The sequence below is a fragment of the Littorina saxatilis genome, linkage group LG6, assembly GCF_037325665.1.
Source record: "Littorina saxatilis isolate snail1 linkage group LG6, US_GU_Lsax_2.0, whole genome shotgun sequence".
Lineage (NCBI taxonomy): Eukaryota > Metazoa > Mollusca > Gastropoda > Littorinimorpha > Littorinidae > Littorina > Littorina saxatilis.
In genome coordinates, this window is record NC_090250.1 from 50,534,922 (window position 1) to 50,558,039 (window position 23,118).

General features: G+C 43.8%; 1 protein-coding gene across 2 annotated transcripts in view; it reads left to right on the top strand.

The window, feature by feature from the left end:
- Window positions 1–23,118, top strand: part of LOC138969462 (dachshund homolog dac-1-like) — a 142,272-nt gene that overhangs the window by 99,434 nt on the left and 19,720 nt on the right. For both annotated transcript variants that reach the window (XM_070342250.1, XM_070342251.1), the window contains exon 6: window positions 10,589–10,816. In XM_070342250.1, the coding sequence (XP_070198351.1) occupies window positions 10,589–10,816 (228 nt within the window). The remainder of the gene's footprint in view (window positions 1–10,588; window positions 10,817–23,118) is intronic.

The following is a 23,118-nucleotide window of genomic DNA, read 5'->3' on the forward strand; positions in this document are numbered from 1 at the left end:
AATGGCACCCCTGTACTTGCGCAGGGTTAGAATTCCAACCTGGACCCGGTCCATTCTAGAATGAAACCGGATTCTAAGTTCGCGCAGAACATATGCACCGATCAGAAGTGTGGTGGTTCACACGGTGACGGAAGGTATCTGAAAGCTCGACTTTAATTTATAGCGGAAACCTTGTAAAAGTCATTTTTTGGGAAAAGATTTGAAAGCATATCGTGCGTGATAAATTTATTTCTTCGGTTTTATCCCCACAATTTCCCCCGCTTTTGTAATTGATAACATTTCCTTTGAGTGTCTTTTATCAATAGGGTTCATAACCTATACAGCTTTAGAGAGTATTTCAGACGTTACAGCCGTTAGAAAAGAACTTAAAAGGCATATGTACTCGATGACTATACACGCTAATTGCTTTACCAACAGCTGGAGACATGCTAAATTAAGTTCCCTGCAAAATATTGGGGTCTAGGACCCCTTCAATGTTGAGATATGTTAATTTTCATTTTGATCTGGATCGTCCTATTTATAGATTTGGCAACACATGTAACGTTGATGCAAGGGAGCTAACACCGCGGCTTTGTTGACATCCTCACTTTTTCAGAGGCTAGAACAAGCTGTAATGCATGTATTATGGTCCGCGCATGATGACATATCGTCATTATATGGTCTTATGGTGCGTTTGACATCGATTATGGCAAACTACACTTTGTAAACACGGGAGCGCGTACATATGCCTTTAAACGGCAGATGCTACAAGAGACAAAAGCAAAACGATACACCTTGAGTGTTCTTTGTGTGCCATCTGTTGGCAGCACATCCAACAACACAGCATTAAAGAACACTCAGGCTCTGCAAATTATTCTACTTACCTTTCTGTTTGCAATATCTGAAAAACGAAAGTGTTTCACCAGGTAAAGGCATTGGAAACGGTTTGCAGTTCAATGGAATCACCCTTAGACCGCGAATATTGTGAGAAATTCTTGTCTCAAAGAGTCTTAAAATAGAAGAATATTACACGTATTTTGAACAGAAATCTGTGAAAAAAAGGTCTCAAAAGAAGATAAGAACTATGATTATGCATATGACGCAAGTTGGCGTAGCTTATTCCAGTCAAATCTTCATACTTCTTCGATTAAACTTAGGAGAGGTCTGTGGAAAAACAAATAGATAAGAACTATGATTAGGCATATGCAGCAAATCGGCTTAGCTTATTCCAGTACACTCTTTATACTTCTTCGACTAAACTTAGGAGAGGTCTGTGGAAAAACAAATAGATAAGAACTATGATTAGGCATATGCAGCAAATCGGCTTAGCTTATTCCAGTACACTCTTTATACTTCTTCGACTAAACTTAGGAGAGGTCTGTGGAAAAACAAATACTGAAGAAAATCTCTTAATTTTGATGGAGGGAGGAGGGGACAAAGGAAGGTTCCACTATTTCGGAAGCATCCCTACCATAACTCCTGGTCTCCACTTAGCATCCCTACCATAACTCCTGGTCTCCACTTAGCATCCCTACCATAACTCCTGGTCTCCACTTAGCATCCCTACCATAACTCCTGGTCTCCACTTAGCATCCCTACTATAACTCCTGGTCTCCACTTAGCATCCCTACCATAACTCCTGGTCTCCACTTAGCATCCCTACCATAACTCCTGGTCTCCACTTAGCATCCCTACCATAACTCCTGGTCTCCACTTAGCATCCCTACCATAACTCCTGGTCTCCACTTAGCATCCCTACCATAACTCCTGGTCTCCACTTAGCATCCCTACCATAACTCCTGGTCTCCACTTAGCATCCCGCAAGAACTGTTCAGCACCAATGAGCGCTTCTGGGGTGATAACGCGAGACAACTCCTGTGATCTTGCCGCGAGGTTTTGCCTGTTACCATGCATTGTCTTTTTACCGTATAAAACGCACGACTTGCACACTTGGGACCAATGCACGGTTTTTACATTTAGTCAAGTTTTGTTTTCTTTTCTCGTGTGATCTTGCCGCGAGGTTCTGCCTGTTACCAGCCGAAAGAAAGAAGGGGCATAACCTCACCAGAACCGCCCATTCAACAGTCAATTTCTCCGGTAAGGTCGACGCCTATGCTGGGAAACAATAAAGAACTCGTCACTGACCCAGTAGACAACTAATCCTCATAAAGCTGTCAGCTTCAAACGGCTCACGTCCGCACGTTGTTTTAAACGTCAAAGCTGACAGCGAGAGTACATGGCAGTGGTTGCTCCGATCTACAGGAAGTATGCGTTTGCTGGCCCAATTTCTGGCTGCCGTTTCGGTAGATTTCGGTGTTGCGATATTTGTGTCATGTCATCTTATGTGAAGAAAATCGGTGTCCCGTGTTTTCTTTGAGTCGTCCGTAGCTTTGTTTTTGTTTTATTGGAGGGGGGGGGGGGAGAGAGAAAGGGGTGGGGTGGGGTGGGGGGTGTTTGTTTCTTTGTCTTAGTTTTGATTGTCTGTGTGTTTGATTGATTTTTTCTTCATACGCCTACATGTAGAATACTTTTTATGGAGTGAATATCAAATTATCTTGCATTCCGATTTTTTTAGTCACTAAAGTTTAGTTGAATCAAACATTGACCAATGGCGATAGCAGTTGTCTAGATGTGAAACGGAAACACAATGAAACAAGCAACAAACATCAAATCGTGTCATTTATACCACCTACTCTCTCTCTCTCTCTCTCTCTCTCTCTCTCTCTCTCTCTCTCTCTCTCTCTCTCTCTCTCTCTCTCTCTCTCTCACACAGAGCCGCATTAGTTCTTTTTCGCTGTCAGGCGAATCGCTTATCTGTAAATAAAAACACAAAAAGAGAAGGAAAGGAGGGTCAATTAAGAACAAGAAAGCCCTGTTTGAAGCAACAGCTCCCCCCCCCCCCCCCCGACCAAAAAAATAATAAAAGCCCTACCATGCTAAGCTAGTGGAAAAAGGCACTGGAAGTTTAGGGGGTGACTAGGGACACTTACAATTCCAAATGATTTGTTTTGCCACGCTGCCGGCTTCTGCACTTTTCTTGTGTGTTGATGATCATTATGAACATGGCGTGAGGCTGAACTCAGACAGAGGGAGGGAGTTTGGTTTCGCCAAGGGGGTGAGCTGGTTCGCGGCCACGCTTGGCTGAGTGCGGTTTGAGGTCTGTGGCGCTCTTCAGCCATGTCTTGTCTGTCGGCGAAGTACAAAAAAAAAAGAAATGATAAATAAATAATAGTAAAATGATAAGGTTCCTGAGTCCATGGCGTGACTAAAAGATAAATCTTAAGCATGATTGCATTCCAGAGTGAGGACTAGAAACAAGTTTTGTCTGTTTTCTTTTGATTACAGCTATGTCGTGAGTTTCAGTATATTTCAGTAAAAGCGAAGCAGTTCAGTCCTGTGCTGAAGCCTTGTCTACAAGGTGCGCTCTTGAGCCTGACTATACATTAAAGAATATGCATCTGCAGTTACGGCTAGACAATGGAATTATGAAGGAAGTGGAGTACCCCCCGGCGGTTGTCACCGGTGTCTTAACTGTCTTGCAATGATGAGTTCAAAGAAAATTAACGTTCCTGTGTTCAAGGCACGGATAATAGACATCATTTGTATGACTGCATTAATGAATATGAATCTGAATCTATGAGGAAGCACTAGGATGAAGAAAGATATATGATGTCCCGAGTTGTCAGTTTTCAGCCATGTCTTGTTGAACAATGAAGAATTTTTCAAACAAATGTTCCTGCCTGCTCTGGGCATGACTAAAAGACGGATCTAGAGTGTGACTGCATTAATGAATATATGCATCTGAAGCTTCGTGTAGACAATATAGAATGAAGACTGAAAGAAATATGATTTTGTTGACTCCTTGCACAGAAGAGAGATATTTGGCGTGACCGGTGACCTCATTCAGCAATTTGCCGGTCTCGTCCCGCAATGATTTTGTCACGTGGTCCTATCTTTAATTACCGGGTAGAACAAGAGGGAGAATAATAATTGTCAGCTGCCATGTTCCCTCCATGTTTTCCCTCCTCGTACGCTGTCTTGTTGCGGTGGCGGAAAACACACTTTGCAGACTCGGCTAACCCTTTGATGTTGTGACGACTGCACAACAAACGTCTCGGCCAGCGATGTGTTGTAGGGGTCTGAGCTCACCGGGATCATGGAGTTCTCGCGAGACTTGCGGGTTGTTATCGCAGAACGCTTAAACACGCGCCATGATGGCTTCCGCAGCTTGGGGCGCCGGTACAAGGAGAATACCGTCTTGAGGGAAAAAGTGTCACTGCTTTTGATCCTCCTGACTTGTTTCTCCGTTTGCCAGGGGTTCATATTTTAGAAATTATGGTTCTGGGGAAGCGGGTGCTTCGGTGCGCGGGGGTGTTGAAACCTGAGTTCGCTGAGGCCGCCTGGTCCTGTCATTTGCACATTTTGCTGAGAATTGTTGCGAGAGAGCTATGTTGCTGTATTACACTCCGAGTACATTCTGATGTCGACACGTCAGTTTTGCACACGCACGCACGCGCGCACGCACGTTTACGCAATCCGTTGCGCAATCCTTCCCTTAGCGTAAAAACACAACAACAACAAAAAACTATTCTTCAAAAATGACGGAACATTTTCCGACGATTTGAAAGAAGTTGAGGCGTTCTGCCGACCATGCATAAAGGACAACCCTGCAGGTAGATCTACCCGGGGCAGCAGCAGCTATCAGTCGAGGCAACTTCAAAAAGGCCTACCTGCAGAGATGAAAGCAGTGTTAATGAGTCAACTTTTTCATGTCGGTTCTCTTGGCCTGCAGCTGGGCCCCTCCCCTGCCTCCACAACTGATGCAAGCGCAGGCATGTTTCTTTTAACTTTAAAGATACTGTACCTTCTTCCCCGAGGAGATCATCGGATATAGATGACTATTCTCGCAGGCCTGGGCAAAGAGCATCCTTCCACTGACCAACAATCTTAAAGCCCTGCTGCTATCTGCGCTGTGTTTTTGTTCACCTTCTTTCTTTTGTTTGATTTCATCTCAGAATTGACGCCCTTTTCATTTTGCAAAACTTAAAACCGCCCACAAAAAGTTAAAAAATAACAATTTTTAAAATCCCAATCTGCTGACAAGTAAAAATGTTTAAAAAAAACCATTGCTGGGTTTTTTTTGGTATGTGTGTCTATGGGGAGGGATGCTTTGTAAAAGCCTGAGCAGGTCTGTGGTGTTACACCATGGTCCTGTACAAGGGAGCAGGTCTGTGGTGTTACACCATGGTCCTGTACAAGGGAGCAGGTCTGTGGTGTTACACCATGGTCCTGTACAAGGGAGCAGGTCTGTGGTGTTACACCATGGTCCTGTACAAGGGAGCAGGTCTGTGGTGTTACACCATGGTCCTGTACAAGGGAGCAGGTCTGTGGTGTTACACCATGGTCCTGTACAAGGGAGCAGGTCTGTGGTGTTACACCATGGTCCTGTACAAGGGAGCAGGTCTGTGGTGTTACACCATGGTCCTGTACAAGGGAGCAGGTCTGTGGTGTTACACCATGGTCCTGTACAAGGGAGGTAAGGCATCTTTTAGCTCCCCTCCCCCACCAGATATATCCCTTTCAACCTTTTCCATTAGTTCAGAACACCCGCCCCCATTCACCTCCTACCACCCACCCCCCCCCCCCCCACCCCGCCCCTCGGGCCCAAAACACACACTTTTTTTTTTAAACTGCATATTTAAAAGTGCAATTCGATAATGAAATTTTTAATTTTTGTGAGGAAAATTGTAAATGAGTAAATTCCCTGAGAGTGCATATAACACACAGAAACTTATCGTTAAACAATAACTCATTTTTAAAACTCTAAATGATCCTAATTTTCACCGTGTGATACATACATACAGTGTTACGGTTGCCTCGCCGATGTACTTCAAACCAGAATCTTTACCTTATTTATAAATTCTCGTTGTGACGTTTCCGAGGAGCATACAGTGCGTTCAAAGAGTACTCAACTCCATTAGAAGAAAGAGAGTGAGAGAGAGTCAGTCTGTGTGTGTGTGTGACTGTATGTGTGTATGTGGTCGTCCACGTCCGCGCGGGTGCACGTGCGTGTGTACCAGTTTCAGGTGAGCCCCTCCCCCCCTCCCCCTCTCACCAAAACTTCTGGGCAAAAATAATTAGTAGTCAGTCATCCAAGGTTTGACAAGCTGGTGTCGTCTGAGACTGTATTCGAGACTAATCAGCTATATTAACAAGGCAAGGCAAGGCTAGGCAAAGAATTTATTCAAGAAACTCCATGGGAGTACATGCAAAAACAAAACAGAAATACAAGAACAAGAACAATAAAGAAATGCAAACTGCTTCAAGGTAATTATACATAAACTCATTCCGATAAAAAAAAAATCATTCGGACTGGACAAGAAGGGAATCAGAAAGTGTGATTTGCACGTGAAACACAGCACAATCAGTCGTTGACAGTGTTGCGCTTTCCGTGCAGCACGATAAGCACGTGCGAGTTGTAGTGGCGACAGCTCTCCGCTCTGCTCGCAGGGTGTAGTTGGTGCAAGCTCATTACACGGCCCGCGGAGGAAATTGATCACACTTTGACGAGCTTGATGAAGAAAACAAAAGTAAACTGATGATATGCAAGCGTCGAAGCATGAACTTAAATCCATCAACTCTTGCGAGAAGGAAAAAAATGCACACATAAAAAAAATAGCGTCTGCGTTAAAGAATGTGAACAGACATTTATGGCAATGGGGTGACTCGGTTTGAAAAAAAGGACAAATTTTCATCTGAAACTTAACGGGAGATAAATCACATTTAAGATTCCATATTGCAGGGTTTAAGTACCTTCCATCGCGAGTAAACGGTCGAGAACACGACCACAGATTCGCTCAGGCTTGTACAGTGGGTATAGCCTACGGGCATCCTTCCACTTGGGCAGATACCCAAAATGAACAACTTTCTTTGCAGAGCTGGTATTTTTCACTGATATAATTTCACAGATTGACCTAAGTGTCAGCTAATAAACTAATTCAGTAAAATATTCCCACTCTTTATAAGAAGTAGGCATGCTTGCAGGCGGTTGATTTTCAGTGAATGTTCAAGTGGAAGGATAATGTGCATTATGTGGGCTTTTTATGCGGTGAGCAGGGGGGGACTTGGGTAGGACAGTTGCGAGACACACATGTACATCAGGGGACAGTATCCAAGGTGGGGGGGGGGGGGGCGTCAAAGATGGATCGGAGCTGGATCTCATCGTGCCCCCTCTTTCTTTCAAAAAACAGTTGATTAGTTTTATCGGTACTCCTCAGCTTTAAAGCTTGGATATATTTAAGGTGATTTGCAAGATGGTTTACATTTCATTAGTTTTATCGGTACTCCTCAGCTTTAAAGCCTGGATATATTTAAGGTGATTTGCAAGATGGTTTACATTTCATTAGTTTTATCGGTACTCCTCAGCTTTAAAGCCTGGATATATTTAAGGTGATTTGCAAGATGGTTTACATTTAATTAGTTTTATCGGTACTCTTCAGCTTTAAATCCTGGATAGACCTTTAAGGTGGTTTACAAAACGGTTTATACGCTGGAAGGAAGCCCCCTTTAACAACATCAATCGCTGGCCCTGGTCCAGAAACCGCGAGCTAAGCAGCATGCAGTTGACGATGGAAAGGGACCATTGGAAACGATACGCCGAGAGACAGAGAGGGGGGGGGGGGGGTGCGTCAAGAGACGACGTGATCAATTATGAATGTTTGCGGACACATTTGAGGAACGAACTGACGAGTTTTCACTTATTAACTCGAGATATCACCCCACCCCCACCCCCCGCGCGTTGTCAGCATTCAGACATAATTCAGTGATTGCTGACGGATAAGTATGCCAACCGGTTTGAATAAAAAGAGAAAGATGGTGATCGGGGAGAGGGGGGCGAGAAATGCTGAGTTTGAAATGAAAAAACAGGGAGTAAAAACAAGTCTGCTTAGTTCAGAAGAGAAAGTATGCACAGATTAAGCGTTTTTATTGGCAGCATCTCTTTCTGTTTGATAACTTACCAAGCGTCAATGGGTTCAAAAGCAACGGCGAGGAACGCTTTGCAGGTCATATGAATCCATCTTCAGAGTTCTCAAAATCGTCCAGAAAAAAGAGTCCGTTACACTGGTGTTTTTTTTTTAAATACACAATACAATTTAATACTACACAATACAATACAATACAGTGCAGTACAGTCCAATGCAATGCAATGCAATGTAATACAATACAATACAATACAATACAATGCAATGCAATGCAATGCAATGCAATGCAATGCAATGCAATGCAATGCAATGCAATGCAATGTAATATAGTATAATACAGTACAGTACATTAGTACAGTAAAATACAATACAATACAATACAACTTTCTTGTCTGATTAGTGATACACACGGGGTTTTTTTGGTTTGGCTTCTCACACAAAATAGAGAAGCCAGTAAAGTGCATCATATCATCTGAGGGAATCAATCTACAGCTTAGCATAGCACTCACGTCACATTCAGTCAAAACAACAAAACAAACAACAAAACATATATTCTCGGTGCTTCTGCGCAGGTGCACGAGTATAACTGGAGGGGCGGAGAAGGGGGTGGGTATCTGCCCCCCTCATCCCCCCCCTCAACCCCTCAGAAAAAAATGAAAAAAAAGTTAATCATCACCCCCGCTTTTTTCCTTTCCTCGTTCCTTTTTTCCACCCCTTTACTCGCTGATTCTCCACGCCTTTTCCTTTTTATCTCGCCCCTCTTTTCTTTTTACACCCACCGGGTCGGAGCGCAGGGAAAAGTTATTATATCATGATTTGGCGAGATAGCTACAGAGTCCCGGTGAGACAGCTCAATCCCGCGAATTAACACAACTCGCAGATGGCCAAAAAAATATCTCTTTCATCCGGGCAACCCGTTCGCCATTACGACGACTTCAAACGCTGGAGCGGGAATTCGACGAAGCTCGTTGGCTGTGGAAAATTATTACATTTATGTGTTGCGTGAGAATGATCTGTCTCCTGCCTCGCGCACGCCCAGAATACTTGCATCTGCGTTCAAACAGAAAAGCAATTCTGGCATAAAGCTTCCCCGTGGCTAATTTTCTACATTGGCGTAGCTTGCGTACTAATAGTTACCTCTCCCCCCGTTTTGATTGGGAGGGCTGAGTATTTTTAATTCCTTGCCAGCAGTGGCGTTTTGTTCAAAGAGAAGGGAGGGGAATGTCGAATGGGGAAAACAGGTCTACACTTTACTGGCCTGAGCTTGAAAAAACATAAGCTGCTTAATTGTCAAAGCAGCAGGCGGGAATGGAGAAAGCACGCGCTCCGCTGGGGACTTACACAGTGCGCAAGTGGTGCGATGATGTACCTGTTGTCCTCTCAGCTCGCGCTTCTCCTTCCTCATTTGTTCTTCCTCTTCTATAGGCTTCATCTCGCCACTCTCCACCAGCACCCCCTAGCCCCACCCCCCCTCCCACCCTCTCTTCCTTTCCTCCTCCCCCTTCTCCCATGCACCTCCGACCTTTTTTTCTCACGATTTACCCCCCCCCCCCCCCTTACCTCAGATGTCATTCTTCTACTTTAGGTTTTTGTTTTTGTTATTTGTTCGTTTGTTTGTTAGTTTTTCTTTTCCAGACTTTTTCATCCAGTCCCATACAGCCCGCCCCACCCCCCCCCTCCCCCCTCGGTGCTTAGTTGAACATTGTTGTTGTTGTTGTTCGGGTGTGTGTTTTTTCCAGTCGGGCATCCTGCTAGACACAGCCGTAGTATCCGTTGAATTTTCAGTAATTACTAATATGTTTCGTTGAGAAGAAAATAACACAACTTAATGTTGAGGTTTCTGTCTTTCAGCTGTTTTTATTTCCTTCTCTACTTTCTTCTTATTTTGTTCTTGGTTTTTGTTACCATAAACTCTTTTTGTCGTACAGTATAATGTGCAAACTATGTTATACCAATAGAACGATGCCGTGACGAGTTTGTTGTCAGCGGATTCTCGTGTGTGCTGTAAACTGAGTAGTGACTAAGTGTTTCTTGTTTGTCTTGATGAGTTGCTTCTGTGTGTTTTCTGCGATGCAGGATATTTGTTTTCTTTGTGCGCGATTTTGTTAAGAGTTCTCAGTCATTTTTCGCAAGGCCTGTAGGTGCGTTTTCTGCAGATCTGTTCAACAGTAGTTACAAGACCTAACTGTGCATGTAGAAAGTTCATCTTTATTTTAGTTTATTACGTAACAATTGGAGAATAAAACATACAATACAGACAGATTAACTTATAGTGAATAAACATAAACAAGCACAAATGCAGCAAGATTAAAAACAAGAATGTTATGTATTTGAAGGTGTGGGTTTGGATGGGTTTGGATTTGGATATGTGAGTGTAGATGTGCGTGATATGTTACATGTATCGAGCTTGTGAATCTTATGTAAGGACTATGTTTTACGTAATTATATATTTGGGTATTGAATTGAATTGAATTGGAGATCAACATCAACAACAGCAAACAAACAAAGAAAGATCAACACTCACACACACTGCACGTGTTCATTTTCACCGTCGACCTCTTCATGCCTCCATCCCACAACGAATTTCACAAAACTCAAAACAATGCCTTCCCCATATTTTTTTCCAGATATGGACGACAACAGCAACGACATCAGCGACAGTTACATTGTCGGCGAGGTGGACAAGCCAGCGGTTACAGGAGTGCGCCAGGAGCTCCCCCTGGTGAACGGCGGTCTATCAGCCAAAAACGCCGCCCCAAGTGAAGTTGAGAAGATCCTACTGAGCGTCCTCGAGCTGACCCAGAAGGCATTCAACGCCGTCAGGCAGTCACAGGACCAGATTGGACAAGACAAAGGTAGGACGATTGATGGGGATCTTTTTAATGAATTAGTTAATTGAGGTTTGTCTGGTGTAAAAAAAAACCCATACATTAAACAAAAAAATCCGTTTTAGGATGATTTTATTCATCGTTTTTAGTTGGTGGTGTTGATGGTGGTGGTATTGGTTGTGGTTGATTGCTCGACTCAATCAATCAATCAATCAATATGAGGCTTATATCGCGCGTATTCCGTGGGTACAGTTCTAAGCGCAGGGATTTATTTTTTTTATTTTTTTTATGCAATTTATATCGCACACATATTCAAGGCGCAGGGATTTATTTATGCCGTGTGAGATGGAATTTTTTTACACAATACATCACGCATTCACATCGACCAGCAGATCGCAGCCATTTCGGCGCATATCCTACTTTTCACGGCCTATTATTCCAAGTCACACGGGTATTTTGGTGGACATTTTTATCTATGCCTACACAATTTTGCCAGGAAAGACCCTTTTGTCAATCGTGGGATCTTTAACGTGCACAACCCAATGTAGTGTACACGAAGGGACCTCGGTTTTTCGTCTCATCCGAAAGACTAGCACTTGAACCCACCACCTAGGTTAGGAAAGGGGGGAGAAAATTGCTAACGCCCTGACCCAGGGTCGAACTCGCAACCTCTCGCTTCCGAGCGCAAGTGCGTTACCACTCGGCCACCCAGTCCTGAAAAATGCTCGACTGGGATTGTTGTTGTTGTTGTTGTTGTTGTTGTTGTTGTTGTTGTTGTTGTTGTTGTTGTTGTTGTTGTTGTTGTTGTTGTTGTTGTTGTTGTTTTATGCTACCCAGTCCCGAAGTGCAACACTGGGCAATAAAGAGCCGTATACCACACTGCAGTCTTCCCGGATCCCCAAAACGATGTGCGTAATCGTCCGTCAGCGTCTTCTGCAGCATATACACACAAAAAACATGAGAAATGCAGTTTTTCCCCAAAAATATATCTTCACTGGTAAGCCTCTGTTTGCCCAATAGTGTGTTTATTTGTTCTTCCTTGTGACATTCATGTTTACAATTATGGTATGTGCAAGCGAATTTCATAAAATGTTTCACTGGTATTCTAGTCCTTGTAAAAAGATAGGTCTCATAACTTAGGGCCCGCACGGCACAAATGCACCTTCTTTCTTCTCACGAACAAAAAGCGGAAAAGTGCTTGGGTTAAAATGTTTTAAAATGGTTTCAGCGATGAATTCCAATAATTTGCAAAACGCAATGCCGCATGCATGTAATCATAGCCAAGAAACACAGTAAACAAGGCTTATAAGCGTGTTCAAAGTGACAATTGCCATTTCTTGCGCGCATCCCCAGTGCCATTAGCACGGATGAAGATGATTTGAGTTTAGGTCACTCTTTGTTCTGGCACCAAGACGCCTTTAGGTCCCACCAAAGTCACCACCGATTCCCTAAGTAGACCAGGGAATCTAAAAGCCATTATTTTCCCTCCAATCTCTCTTGACTCGGATTTGGCAGCAAATTCAATTTATTGCGCTCTGGCTGTCCAATTTGTTATTCCGCGAGTCGCCATTAGCTGCTTTCTCTGGATTATTACCTCAAATTGTCTCCAAGACAGACGGCAGTTCGCGCCCGGTTTCTTCTCTTTTGTTCGAAAAAGACGCGAAACTTTTCTTGGATGAAGAAAGTTTTTTGCTTTGAGTATTGGATAGAAGTTTTGATTAAAGTAATGAATTAGGACTTGGCTTTGCGGCGAGAACAACACAGCGCTAAGGATGGCGTTTTCCAGTGTACAAAAGGGCTCAGTAATAAGATAATCAATGGAGAAACGCGGACATGGGTGGGCAGGGCGAAATGGACATGGTAACCTGAGTGCAATAGACACATCGCTAACGTGTCTCCTTTAATCGCAGGACCGACGACGGTGAAAACAAAACCATCAAGTCTCGCCCAGTAACGAGAGAGCACGAGACGCGCTTAATCCGGACGCTCCATCGGTCTGAGTGCGCGTGCGCGCCCTCAGCGGAAGAGAGAAGATTGGCATTGGAAAAGGAGAATTCAAAAAGACTTAGGTCCGTTTAACAATGGCGACGCGAAGCACCGCTGAAGAGTCCAGGGAATCCGCTCTGCGAGTCAGGACAATTTGTCTGACAGATTAAGGGGCCGTTCAGTTTGATTGTCTGTTTGTTTATTGGCGGGGGATGAGGTGGTGATAAGACCCTGGAGTGCGGTCCCTTTGGCCGCTCTCCTGTCAGGGAGGAAGGACAAGTGGATTTGGTGACAATTTTCCGCCTGTTCACATTGCTAGCCTGTCTGGGATTGTCTCTCGGGGAGTCGTAATGGATTGTTGAGAGGTGTTTGATGGAGAAAAACGGCCAAGTTATTTACGCGTCGCTTTCGCCAGACCTAAAGAGGCAAGCTCATTCATTCTGTATAAACTCTTGTTGTTTTTCAAAAGAAAAGGCTGTGGATTTGATAGAGGCGTGTTATTCTCCGTATCAGAGCAGTAACTGCAGACTGAAAATACACTGATCTGACACATTTGTTTTGACGAACAACTGTATTTTTCTTTTTTAATTGTTTTAAATCATGCTCTGTTTTTTGTCAAAAGGGTTAGATTAATTTTATTGGCCACACTTCTTTGTTTGCGCCCCCCGCAAAGACTTGGACATGGAAAAGTGAGACCTCTCTCTCTCTCTCTCTCTCTCTCTCTCCTTCTCTCTCCTCACCCCCACCCAACCCCCAACCCCTCCAGGGAAGATTACCTCCCCTACCCGAACCAACCCTCCTCCCCCACCTTTAATGCAATCGGCTATAGTGACTCCCGCGGATCTTTTCTTCACAGCAAAAACATCCACTCCCTCCCCTTTCTGGGAGACGGTCGTTGTTCTGTGACAGCGCCAATATGATGGCCAGCCGGCAGAATGACCAGAAACCCGATTCACTGACCAGGGGGGGATACAAACTTCATTTTCCGCCAAACCACACGGGACAGGGCGGATACAAGCAGTGGACACAATAGGAAGACAAGCCTCCTGTTGGCAAATACAAACCTGCTATCTGTTGGCAAATACAAATTCACTCCACCCTGGCTAATTATAAGAGATCGTAATCTCCCGCGTGGAATTAATACCAACCGTGGTAATCCCTTTTTTCGCCGGATGAATACGTTTCTATCTCGTGTTTGTTTCTGTCTTTTTATCCTGAAAATCTGAGGAACTGCGAGGGTAGTATCTAATTTGACACTCGGATGGGTTCTCTCTTTCTTCCTTTGTCTGTCTGTCTTTCTATCTCTATGTCTGTTGGTCTATCTGTCTGTCTGTCTGTCTGTCTCTCTCTCTCTCTCTCACGCACGCACGGGCACACACATACGCACACACACACACACACACACACACACACACACACACACACACACACACACACACACCCATCACACGATCAAAGAAAAAAATCAAGGGATAAATAGTTGTGTTTCTGGCTATCATGCATCCACTATATTTAACATCTGATTTCTCAAGCTCTGCGTGATCTATTGAAGCTCCTATGCTCCGCCCGGTGCGTTTCTAATACGAAGAAAAAGGCGTGGCCTACTCACAGAATAATCGTCGTAGGCCCATCAGTCACTTTTGTCAGGTCTTTTGCTGAAGATAGAGCGTTTACGCTTTTGTCTGGCCGAGTGTATTAACGAGTATTTTATTCGTATTTGACAGCTAAAGGCTTGGAGCCAGGAATTGTGAGATGTTGAAGATTACTGCAGACAATGGGGCAAAAAAAGCAAAAGATGGAAAAATGAAACAGGAAAAGTTATTACTTCGTCAGCTTGGTTTCTTTCAGCTAAGTGCGAGGTTGACTTTGCAGGGGAAGGGGGTGTATATTACCTGCTATTCAGACTTGGTCGTGTGACAGACGTTTTCTTCCACACGAGATTACGTTGATTGTCTAACGAAGCCGTCAGGCTGAGTTAGACATCAGCTAATCGAGTGTGGAAGAAAACTCTGTCACACGACCAAGTCGGAATAGCATTTATGTCTCACAGCTTGAACAGAGGAGAGAACAAACAGGTTTTGCGTACTCAAGCTTGACAAACCTAAACACAGGAGCAGCCATTGTGGAGAGATCTACTTTTTGACGGAAGTGAACGAACAACTATGAATGACGTCTCGGTATATGTGAATGACGTCACAGTCATCGTCACAGTCTGTATCTTTTGAAGCATCGCATTCTTCATGACGTCTTTCTGTGTCTGCATCCGCGAAATGTTTGTTCTTTTCGGGGTCTTTGTCATCTATGTTCAGAACTCTGTCCTTCTAGTTTCAGACTAACAGGCCTCCTGAGCGAGCCACTTTCCAAGGGCAGCTAAATTTGCATATGGAAACAGTACTGTCGTCTGGGATGCCGTCCTCAGTATTCTCAGCGTTGAAGAATTTGTAAAGAGAAGAAAGGATAACAGCAGGAGAAATAAAAGTCGTGTGTGCATTTTGGGGCTTTTGGAGGGACGATTTCGAGTTTGAATCCGTTCTTGCACATGCTCCAAAGCGTGTAACATACAATCTTGCACGTTTGCTTTAGTAGTGGCAAAGAAGGAAAGCGTGTGACATATATATATATATATAAATATGTGAAGATAATTTAAAGAGAGCGCTATCACCCAAAAACGAAAGCACAAGGTAATGCAATGTGAAGAATTTCCCTCTCGTAATGCAACGAATCCTCTATGATAGCAAAAGATTGCTCCTCCGCTCTAGAAGCACAAGGTTATGCTCGATCTCCTTTTCGTCAATCCGTGTGCAGGCCCCATGCAAAGAAATTAAAACGAAATTCAATCCCCTAGGGTCCATTTAGAAGTCCGCGAAATAAACAGGACGCGCGGAATTAGATTTAACTCAATACTGGCAAAATGGCCGCCCGCCTTCCCAAACTAACTCACCCGTCTCGCAAATGTGGCTAAACAGGAAAACAAGGGAGAGAATTGAATTTGGTTTCTCAAGAGTTAGTTACCTTTGAACATGATGTTGCATCAGAAACAAGGGAGGTCCACGACGTTTCTTCAGCGCGCGAATGCGTTTGTGTGCGCGCGCGCGCCTGTGTGTGTGTGTGTGTGTGTGTGTGTGTGAGGGGGGGCGTGTGTGTGCTTCTTTTTCGACTTTTACTTTTTAAATGGAAAATGAGAATGGCTATAGGAAGATTTTGGTAGCCTGAGGGTGTTGTTTTCGTGTAAGTTTTCGATGAGGCGAAAGTAAATGTTATTAGTATACCGAATTTGTTTGACTTGCAACGTTGTCGATTAGCATACTCTGGTGGAGAGATAAAAAAAAAAACAAGATACGAAAACAATTTTAAATGATGAGAAAGCTTTTAGCTAATGTACCAAAATTGAACAAGAACACCTTATGATGCACCCTGTCGTGGACATTTTATTATTCTTTGGCTTGAGACATGTCGGTAGGTATAAAAAGGGGGGGGTGGTCGGGGGGGGGGGGTGGATGTGCTGGTGGTTAGGAGCAGAAAATAAGTTTCCTCAAACCAATTTTCTTTTGTCGACTTTCCTAAGTCATCATTCTTTAGGCACCACTGGGTCTTGCCCTTCTGTATCTGTTGACGCAAAATAAAAGAGGATTTCTCTCCCCCACCACCTCCCACCCCTCCCATTCTCCACCCCGCCCCATTTTTTCTGTGAATTAGCTTAACCGTGCACATCTTTCCGCGTCAGTCTGCATTCGACTTGTTCTCTGAATACATTGTCCTCTTGACTACACCGTCTGTGGTCAACCTCTTTGTTTCTGTCTCGGAAATTCTGAATAATTTCTTACGCCGGCATATCCCTGTCGCCGGTAGGTTTTTGCGGGTTACATCATCTCCATCTTTTGAATCACTTACTTCTGATTGTGAATTCATATAAGCATTTTCCCGCAGAGATGGCATAAAACCGATTGTGGACGGCCTTTTTCTGTTTTATTTTCAGGACCTCCTTTTGTGTGAACACACACATACACACGCCGTCACACACACACACCGTCTCTCTCACACACACACACACACACACACACACACACACACACACACACACACACACTGGCGGAACGGAAAGAGAGACACAGAGAGAGAGAGGGTGGGGCTGCTGTCATTTTCTCTTCATCTCCTTCCCCTGTCCTCGGGAGTCAACCCAGGTCATCCTTATTCCGTCTTCGGGAAAGGAACGGTGTCTCCCCTCATCTCGACCTCAATCTGCTAGTGGCGTCGTGACGCCTCGCAGCCTGGAATCAAAACACGGGGCTACATTTGCACTGAGAGCATTAGCGCGAGATGTCATTTGGCGGCGCGCATTATGTCATTAGCCCTTGTCTGTCGCCGACATCTCTTTGTTGTGCCCCCCATCAAACCGCCCGGATGAAAGCGGCGGCGCCAACGCTGGCACCTTACAGGAAATCCCGCCATGCTTTGCGGCCCGACTTTTAGTGACCAGCGGACGTTGAGGAAGACGAGTGGTCAGCCGATAACCCACGTGAGTGCCGCCATGATAATCTCGGCAAATCAAAACAACGGATGCCGTTAAAGAAACCAACAGAAAAACAATGATATTGCCGTGAAAGTATCGGTGAAAGAAATACTAACAGACTGATAAACTTACACCAAAAGTAATGCTGCTGTGATAGTCTTGGTATAAAAGAAACTAATATATTAACTATTACTGCTAGCGTGATAGTCTGGATGAAAGAAACCAACAGACAAATAATGATATTGCCGTGATATTCTCGACGAAACAAGCCAACAGATAAAATAATAATGCCGCCATGATGAGTCTCGCTGATCCAAACAAACAGATACAATAATAATGCTGCTATGATAGTCTGGATGAAACAAACCGATGGATAACAATGATTGTCTTGGTGAAAGAAACCAATGATTGCAGGGGAATTATTGTCTTGTCACGTTGCCGCTGTAGGGGTAAACTGGGACCGATTGGAGATCTGTTGAAAAGAATAATTTACGACGAATCGTTGTAATTGATATCGACCGTTTGTACCCTCTTTCTCTTTTCCTGCTAGCCTGGAGCAGTCAGAGTGCACGGGGAGGAGGGGGGTCTTTTTTTTTTTTTTTTTTTTTTTTAACATTTTCCCCAAGCTCTTTTTTCTCCCTGTTTGTGTGGAAAGTCGTGACTTTGGTGACCTAAAAGTCGGCGGCCGATGCATTGAGTGATGAGATTATCGCGACCGGAGAGAGAAAAAATAGCAGGCACTAACTGATCACCAAAGCGTTGACTGCCGAGTCGCTAATGTCGTTGTCGTCTCCTTTCGCGTCAGTGAGCAGAAAGTGCTGGCTGTGTCTGTCGCTTTCACTTATGATGACCAATCTCTTCGCTGGGTTCTCAGGTCTGGCTTTTCTTCACACAGATTCTTGTTCCGGTGTCTCAGAGAGAGAATTTCCACGGCGTGTTAAAGACAAACAGAAAGGACGTGTTCCACTCTGTGACTGCGAAGTGTATTTTCGAGTACTTCTTCTGTTTCGTCGGTACAAGAAGAGGCTTTCCTTACATTTGTTTACATACTTTAAGTTTAGTTCTTAGATTGTTATCTTGGTTTGGAAATATTCAGTTCAGTTCAGCTGAGTGGAGTATTTGTACGAAAGTATACTGTGAGAAAATCATTTTTCTTTCTGTCCCAGTCTTCCTTGTTCAAATTCAGCACAGTGCTGGCTTCTTTTCTCTTATTTTTCTTGAGAGTAAAAAGATTTATCGCATTCCATGGCGTTCATAAACCTGAGTCTTCTATTGACCCCGAGAATCAACATGAATACGTACCAAGCTCTCACAAAGACTGAGGACACCGCCACGGCCGCCCCAAGCTTACGCAGGCAAAATGTTGCAACGAGCACGAACCCAAAACAGTTTCCTTTTTCGGATTGGTGTTTGTTCGTTCTTCCTTTGCACCGTGGTGCTTTTCAAATCGTGAACAGTTAGATTAGAATTTGGACACGAACACAAACGGACCCCAAGCGAACCGATGTCACCTTGGTCTTTGTGTGGGACATGATTCATGATACCGTCTTGTGACAACCGCCGCATATTTCCCTGTCCTCTTCCTTTTTGCCAGGATTGTCTTTCAAGCAAAACATCTGTCTTGCAAAACAGCAGAAACACGGGATGTCTTGACGAACAATGCAGCAAACGGGGGAAGCGAATGGTCCTGATGGGTTAAACGAAAACTGATGGTGATGAGCGGGAGGAGGGGGTGGAGTTGGGGCTAGGGGGGTGGGGGGTGGGGGGGGGTGAGGGAAAAAAGAAAGGAGGACAGGTACAAGGACAGGGGGGGGGGGGGGGGAAAGAAAGAAGAAGAAAAGAAATAGAGAAATAAAATACCCCCCCCAAAAATACAGGAAAAACAAAGGAAGGAACAAAAAGAACGCAAAAAAAGAAACTATAAGCATTGTATCCTTTCAGAAAATAGACAGGACAAGATTTTTGTTAGCCTTTCTTCTACTCAAGTCAGTCAGGAACGACAAAGAAGGAGGGAGAGTGGGGCTAAAAGTCGCAAGACAAATACATATTTAATATAAGTGGTTTTCTTAAGGACAACACTTAGCAGCACTATTTCGTGTGGACACAATTTATGAACGCTTTTTTAAATTCACAGGGGAAAAAAGCAGAGATGATAATCATATCAAATCAAAAGTGTTAATGAAACAAAATGTTGTCTCAAAATGGTTTGTTCCATGTAAGATGTTTCTGCAAATACCCTAACCCTTTGCCCCAGTGTACACACATTGCACACATAACTGTACACACGAATAATAGATTTCTATAGCTGAGTTAGGTCGGTGGCAGCAGGGACAAATTAACCAATTACAAACACTTGAGGGTAGAACACGTGTAAAAGGAAAATAATCCAGTCTTTGTATGAGAGGAAGAGTTATGAATGTGTAAGGCGGTAGAGAGATGTAAACTCTTTCAGTTAATAGATTAGAAATGTAGAAACGTGGTCTTCAGAAAAGAACAAGAAGAAAAAAAAAGAAAAAAGATACACAACGACACAGTGTGAGAGTCATTGTATACAGCTGTCATTGCCCCCGCCATTGGAGACGAATGAGGAATGGAAAAATAACATTGCACGCAGGGTGTGATACAAGGGTGTCTTTTCTGTCCCGGGCTGTTCTCGGTCCTGTCGGAGATGTAGTGTGACAGTCGTGATAATTGTAGGTGTCGGGGCAAACATAGAATATTGGATACCTGGCCCCGGGGCTGCTTCAAGAGATGGGTGAAGTTATTACTAGCGTAGCACTATTCTGCTGAATGTTATAGCCAGGTATAAACAGTGATTGTATATGCTTACTGGAGAATGATTTCATTCATTTGCCCAGTCTTTTCCTTTAAATCAAGTACGGAGTTTAAATGGGTGGATAAAAAATAACACAACAACCGTCAGGATTCATCGCAACTTTCGTTCCGGTTGTTGAACATGTTCATGTTTGGAGGGTGACTTAGCCAGCGAATGTGTACATTTAATAAGAGAGAAAAAACCACATCACAAGTGCGTATATGCATGCATCTGTCAATTCGTGCGCCATTTTCTTGATCGACGTGGGTAACTCTGTACACTCGATTTTGACTCAGAGTCATGAGATTGTTCAGGTTTTACACACTGCTTCCCAAGTGTCCCAAATTCTGTATGTGACACTGGTAGTTGGTCTTAATCACTGTGGTGTAAAAATAAAAAATAAATATATATATATTTTTTTTTTTTTTGGGGGGGGGGATGCTACATTAAGTTAATATTTGACGGGTTTCGGACAAAGAGAAATCAGTATCGACCGGTCCAGGATGCATAGTTTCCATGTTGTAGGCCTACAGATTGACTTAATGATTTAGTGTCGCTTTCAAACACATGTTTCCTGCCTTTTTTTATTTTATTTTTTATAATTTTTTTTATAGCTTAGTGGTCTAAAACGTTGATTGTCCGTGTTGTAAATAATGTCCAGTAAAAGAGGGCCAGCACTGGACAATAGATTAAACAGCATGATCAGCCCTGACCAGCAGACTGACCATCTGCCTGTCTGCTCATTTGTTGGTCAGTGCTCTCTGTGTTAACTTTGCCCGCTAGTCAGCTTAGAGCTTTTAAAGCATTGTTGTGACAATAGCCTGGACAGTAGTCGGGACAGTAAAAATGGAAAGCCGGTGGACGGTGTACTACTATTGATTAGTACTAATGATAAGTTCTGTTACTGTCTGTATTTCCCCTTTATCTTTCTCTCTTTCACTTTCCGCATTCCCACCCCACCCTGCAGGCCACGTGTGCGGCCGAGCTCAACTTTGCAAAAAGAAAACAAACAAACATATTGCTACTGTTTATACCCTTACTGAACAAATATATAAACACGCGTTATTAAATGATAACATTGTTTTTGCCAGGTTTATTTCATTCAGTGACTCCGCCTCCCTGTCGGTACTTCTCCCCCGCTTTTAAGCTTTCCTTTATCACATTTACTACATCTGCTGTATTTCCGTCGACGCCTATTATTTCTTAATGATACCAGCCATCAACTGTAAGCCAGACTGGAAATGTCTCGCAAAGTCCATTTACTGCACTAAGTCTGAGGATGATGATGATGAGGAGGAGGAGATGGGCCTTGGGGGAGGCAGTGGAGCAGAAAGAGGAGAAGAACATCTTCATGATGAGGATGAAACTTAAAAACTGAGAAGTTAACTGACATTTCCATCGATCAAAATTGTTGTTTCGCCAAACAACAAAGCACAAGTGTCTTCTTCACAACACAGACACGTGATCGCCGCTGACCACAGCCCGTCCCGCTGTGCCCCAACAACAACAATCTGCACCGACCGCTGGCTGACCACAGGTCATGCATTCTGTTCCGAATGGCCGCCTTCCGACCAGCCATGGTCTGCCGGGATGGCCTTAGACAGCCTTCGAACTTACCCCCGTGAGCAGCGCACAGATTTGGTTTTGGATGTGGTTCGGTTTGCATCACCAACCAATTCAGCTGTGTGGCTTTGAAATTCAGACCTGCCATATTCTGACGATGTTGTCCTTTTAATTTCGGTCCCTATTTGTGAAAACACCGCAAAAGAAATCGTTAACTGGACACTCCAACCGGTTTCGATCGAACTTGACGAGTCTTCAAGTAGATATATATATATATCTAGTTCTTTGCGATTTTAACTTCCTTTGACCGATATCCGTTACCAAGTGACATTTTTTGTTTGATGTACACCTCTTTCCTCTTGGTTGATATTATAATGATTTACGAAGCCTGGGGCGATCGGTGAAGGCGTTGGTCGTACTGGTAGTCAGTGGGCCTTGCAGTTTGGGACATTTATGCTGAGGTCCGCTCTCCCCATTGTCATTTCTTTGTGTTGCTGGACGTTTTCTCTGTGCTCAGTGTTCACTGGCCGCCATCTTGAGGCCTGTGTGGGTTTGGCCGTTTCTTCCTCTTGTCTTCATCTTCCGCGTCATTAACTCTGTTCCCCATTATCGTTATCGCCGTCTGCTGCAGACGCGGCTTTGTCGTTGCCCACAACGCGGCCATGTTTTTATGGGGACATCTTCACAAAAGACTGAATGTGTCCTCACAGAGGAGTCGATGTGTGATTTAGGGATGTGGTTTTCTGCACATCACATTTATTTTAATGGTGATGTTTGCAGCTCGAACCATCCCCCCCCCTCCCCCGCACTTCGTTTTGTTTGCGTGAAGAAATATGGCTTTATTATTATATTTAAGTATAATGTGTTATTTCTATATTTTCTGGAAGCGTATATAGTTATCAAAGCATATACTGTATTGTATTGCGTTATTTCTATATTTATTTTCTGGGTGCGAATTTTCAAAGCATGTCTCTTATTAGCAAATGAGGACGTTGTATGTCTGAATTTCATCATTACCACAGCGCGTCAAGTGCTGACGAGAAGGGCTTGGCTTACATTGCCACAGATTGTGATCCACTGAGGACTTACTGTTTGTCCTCAGTACATCAAACAGCACTTCAAGCACATACTGACTTATATATAATGGGCAGCAATTTATGTACTTACAGTGTCCAAAACAAGCGGCGTGCTTGAAGTCGAAACACCTTGTAAATTGCTGTTTGCTCAACGGTGTCAACGTAACATGCTGCACTAAGAGGCTTTAATCAATGAAAAGCCGACCCTACCCTTTAAGGCAACAAATGAGATCTTTCCGACTTAACTTTTTCGTTTGACTTTCTGATGAGGCCTAGTTCGAGAACAGCAAGACCTGGCCAATCTATAAACACTTGAACCGACTTCTAAGGACTTTTAATATTTACAGTTGTTCTCTTGGCGCAATCCAACGTGAGAGTG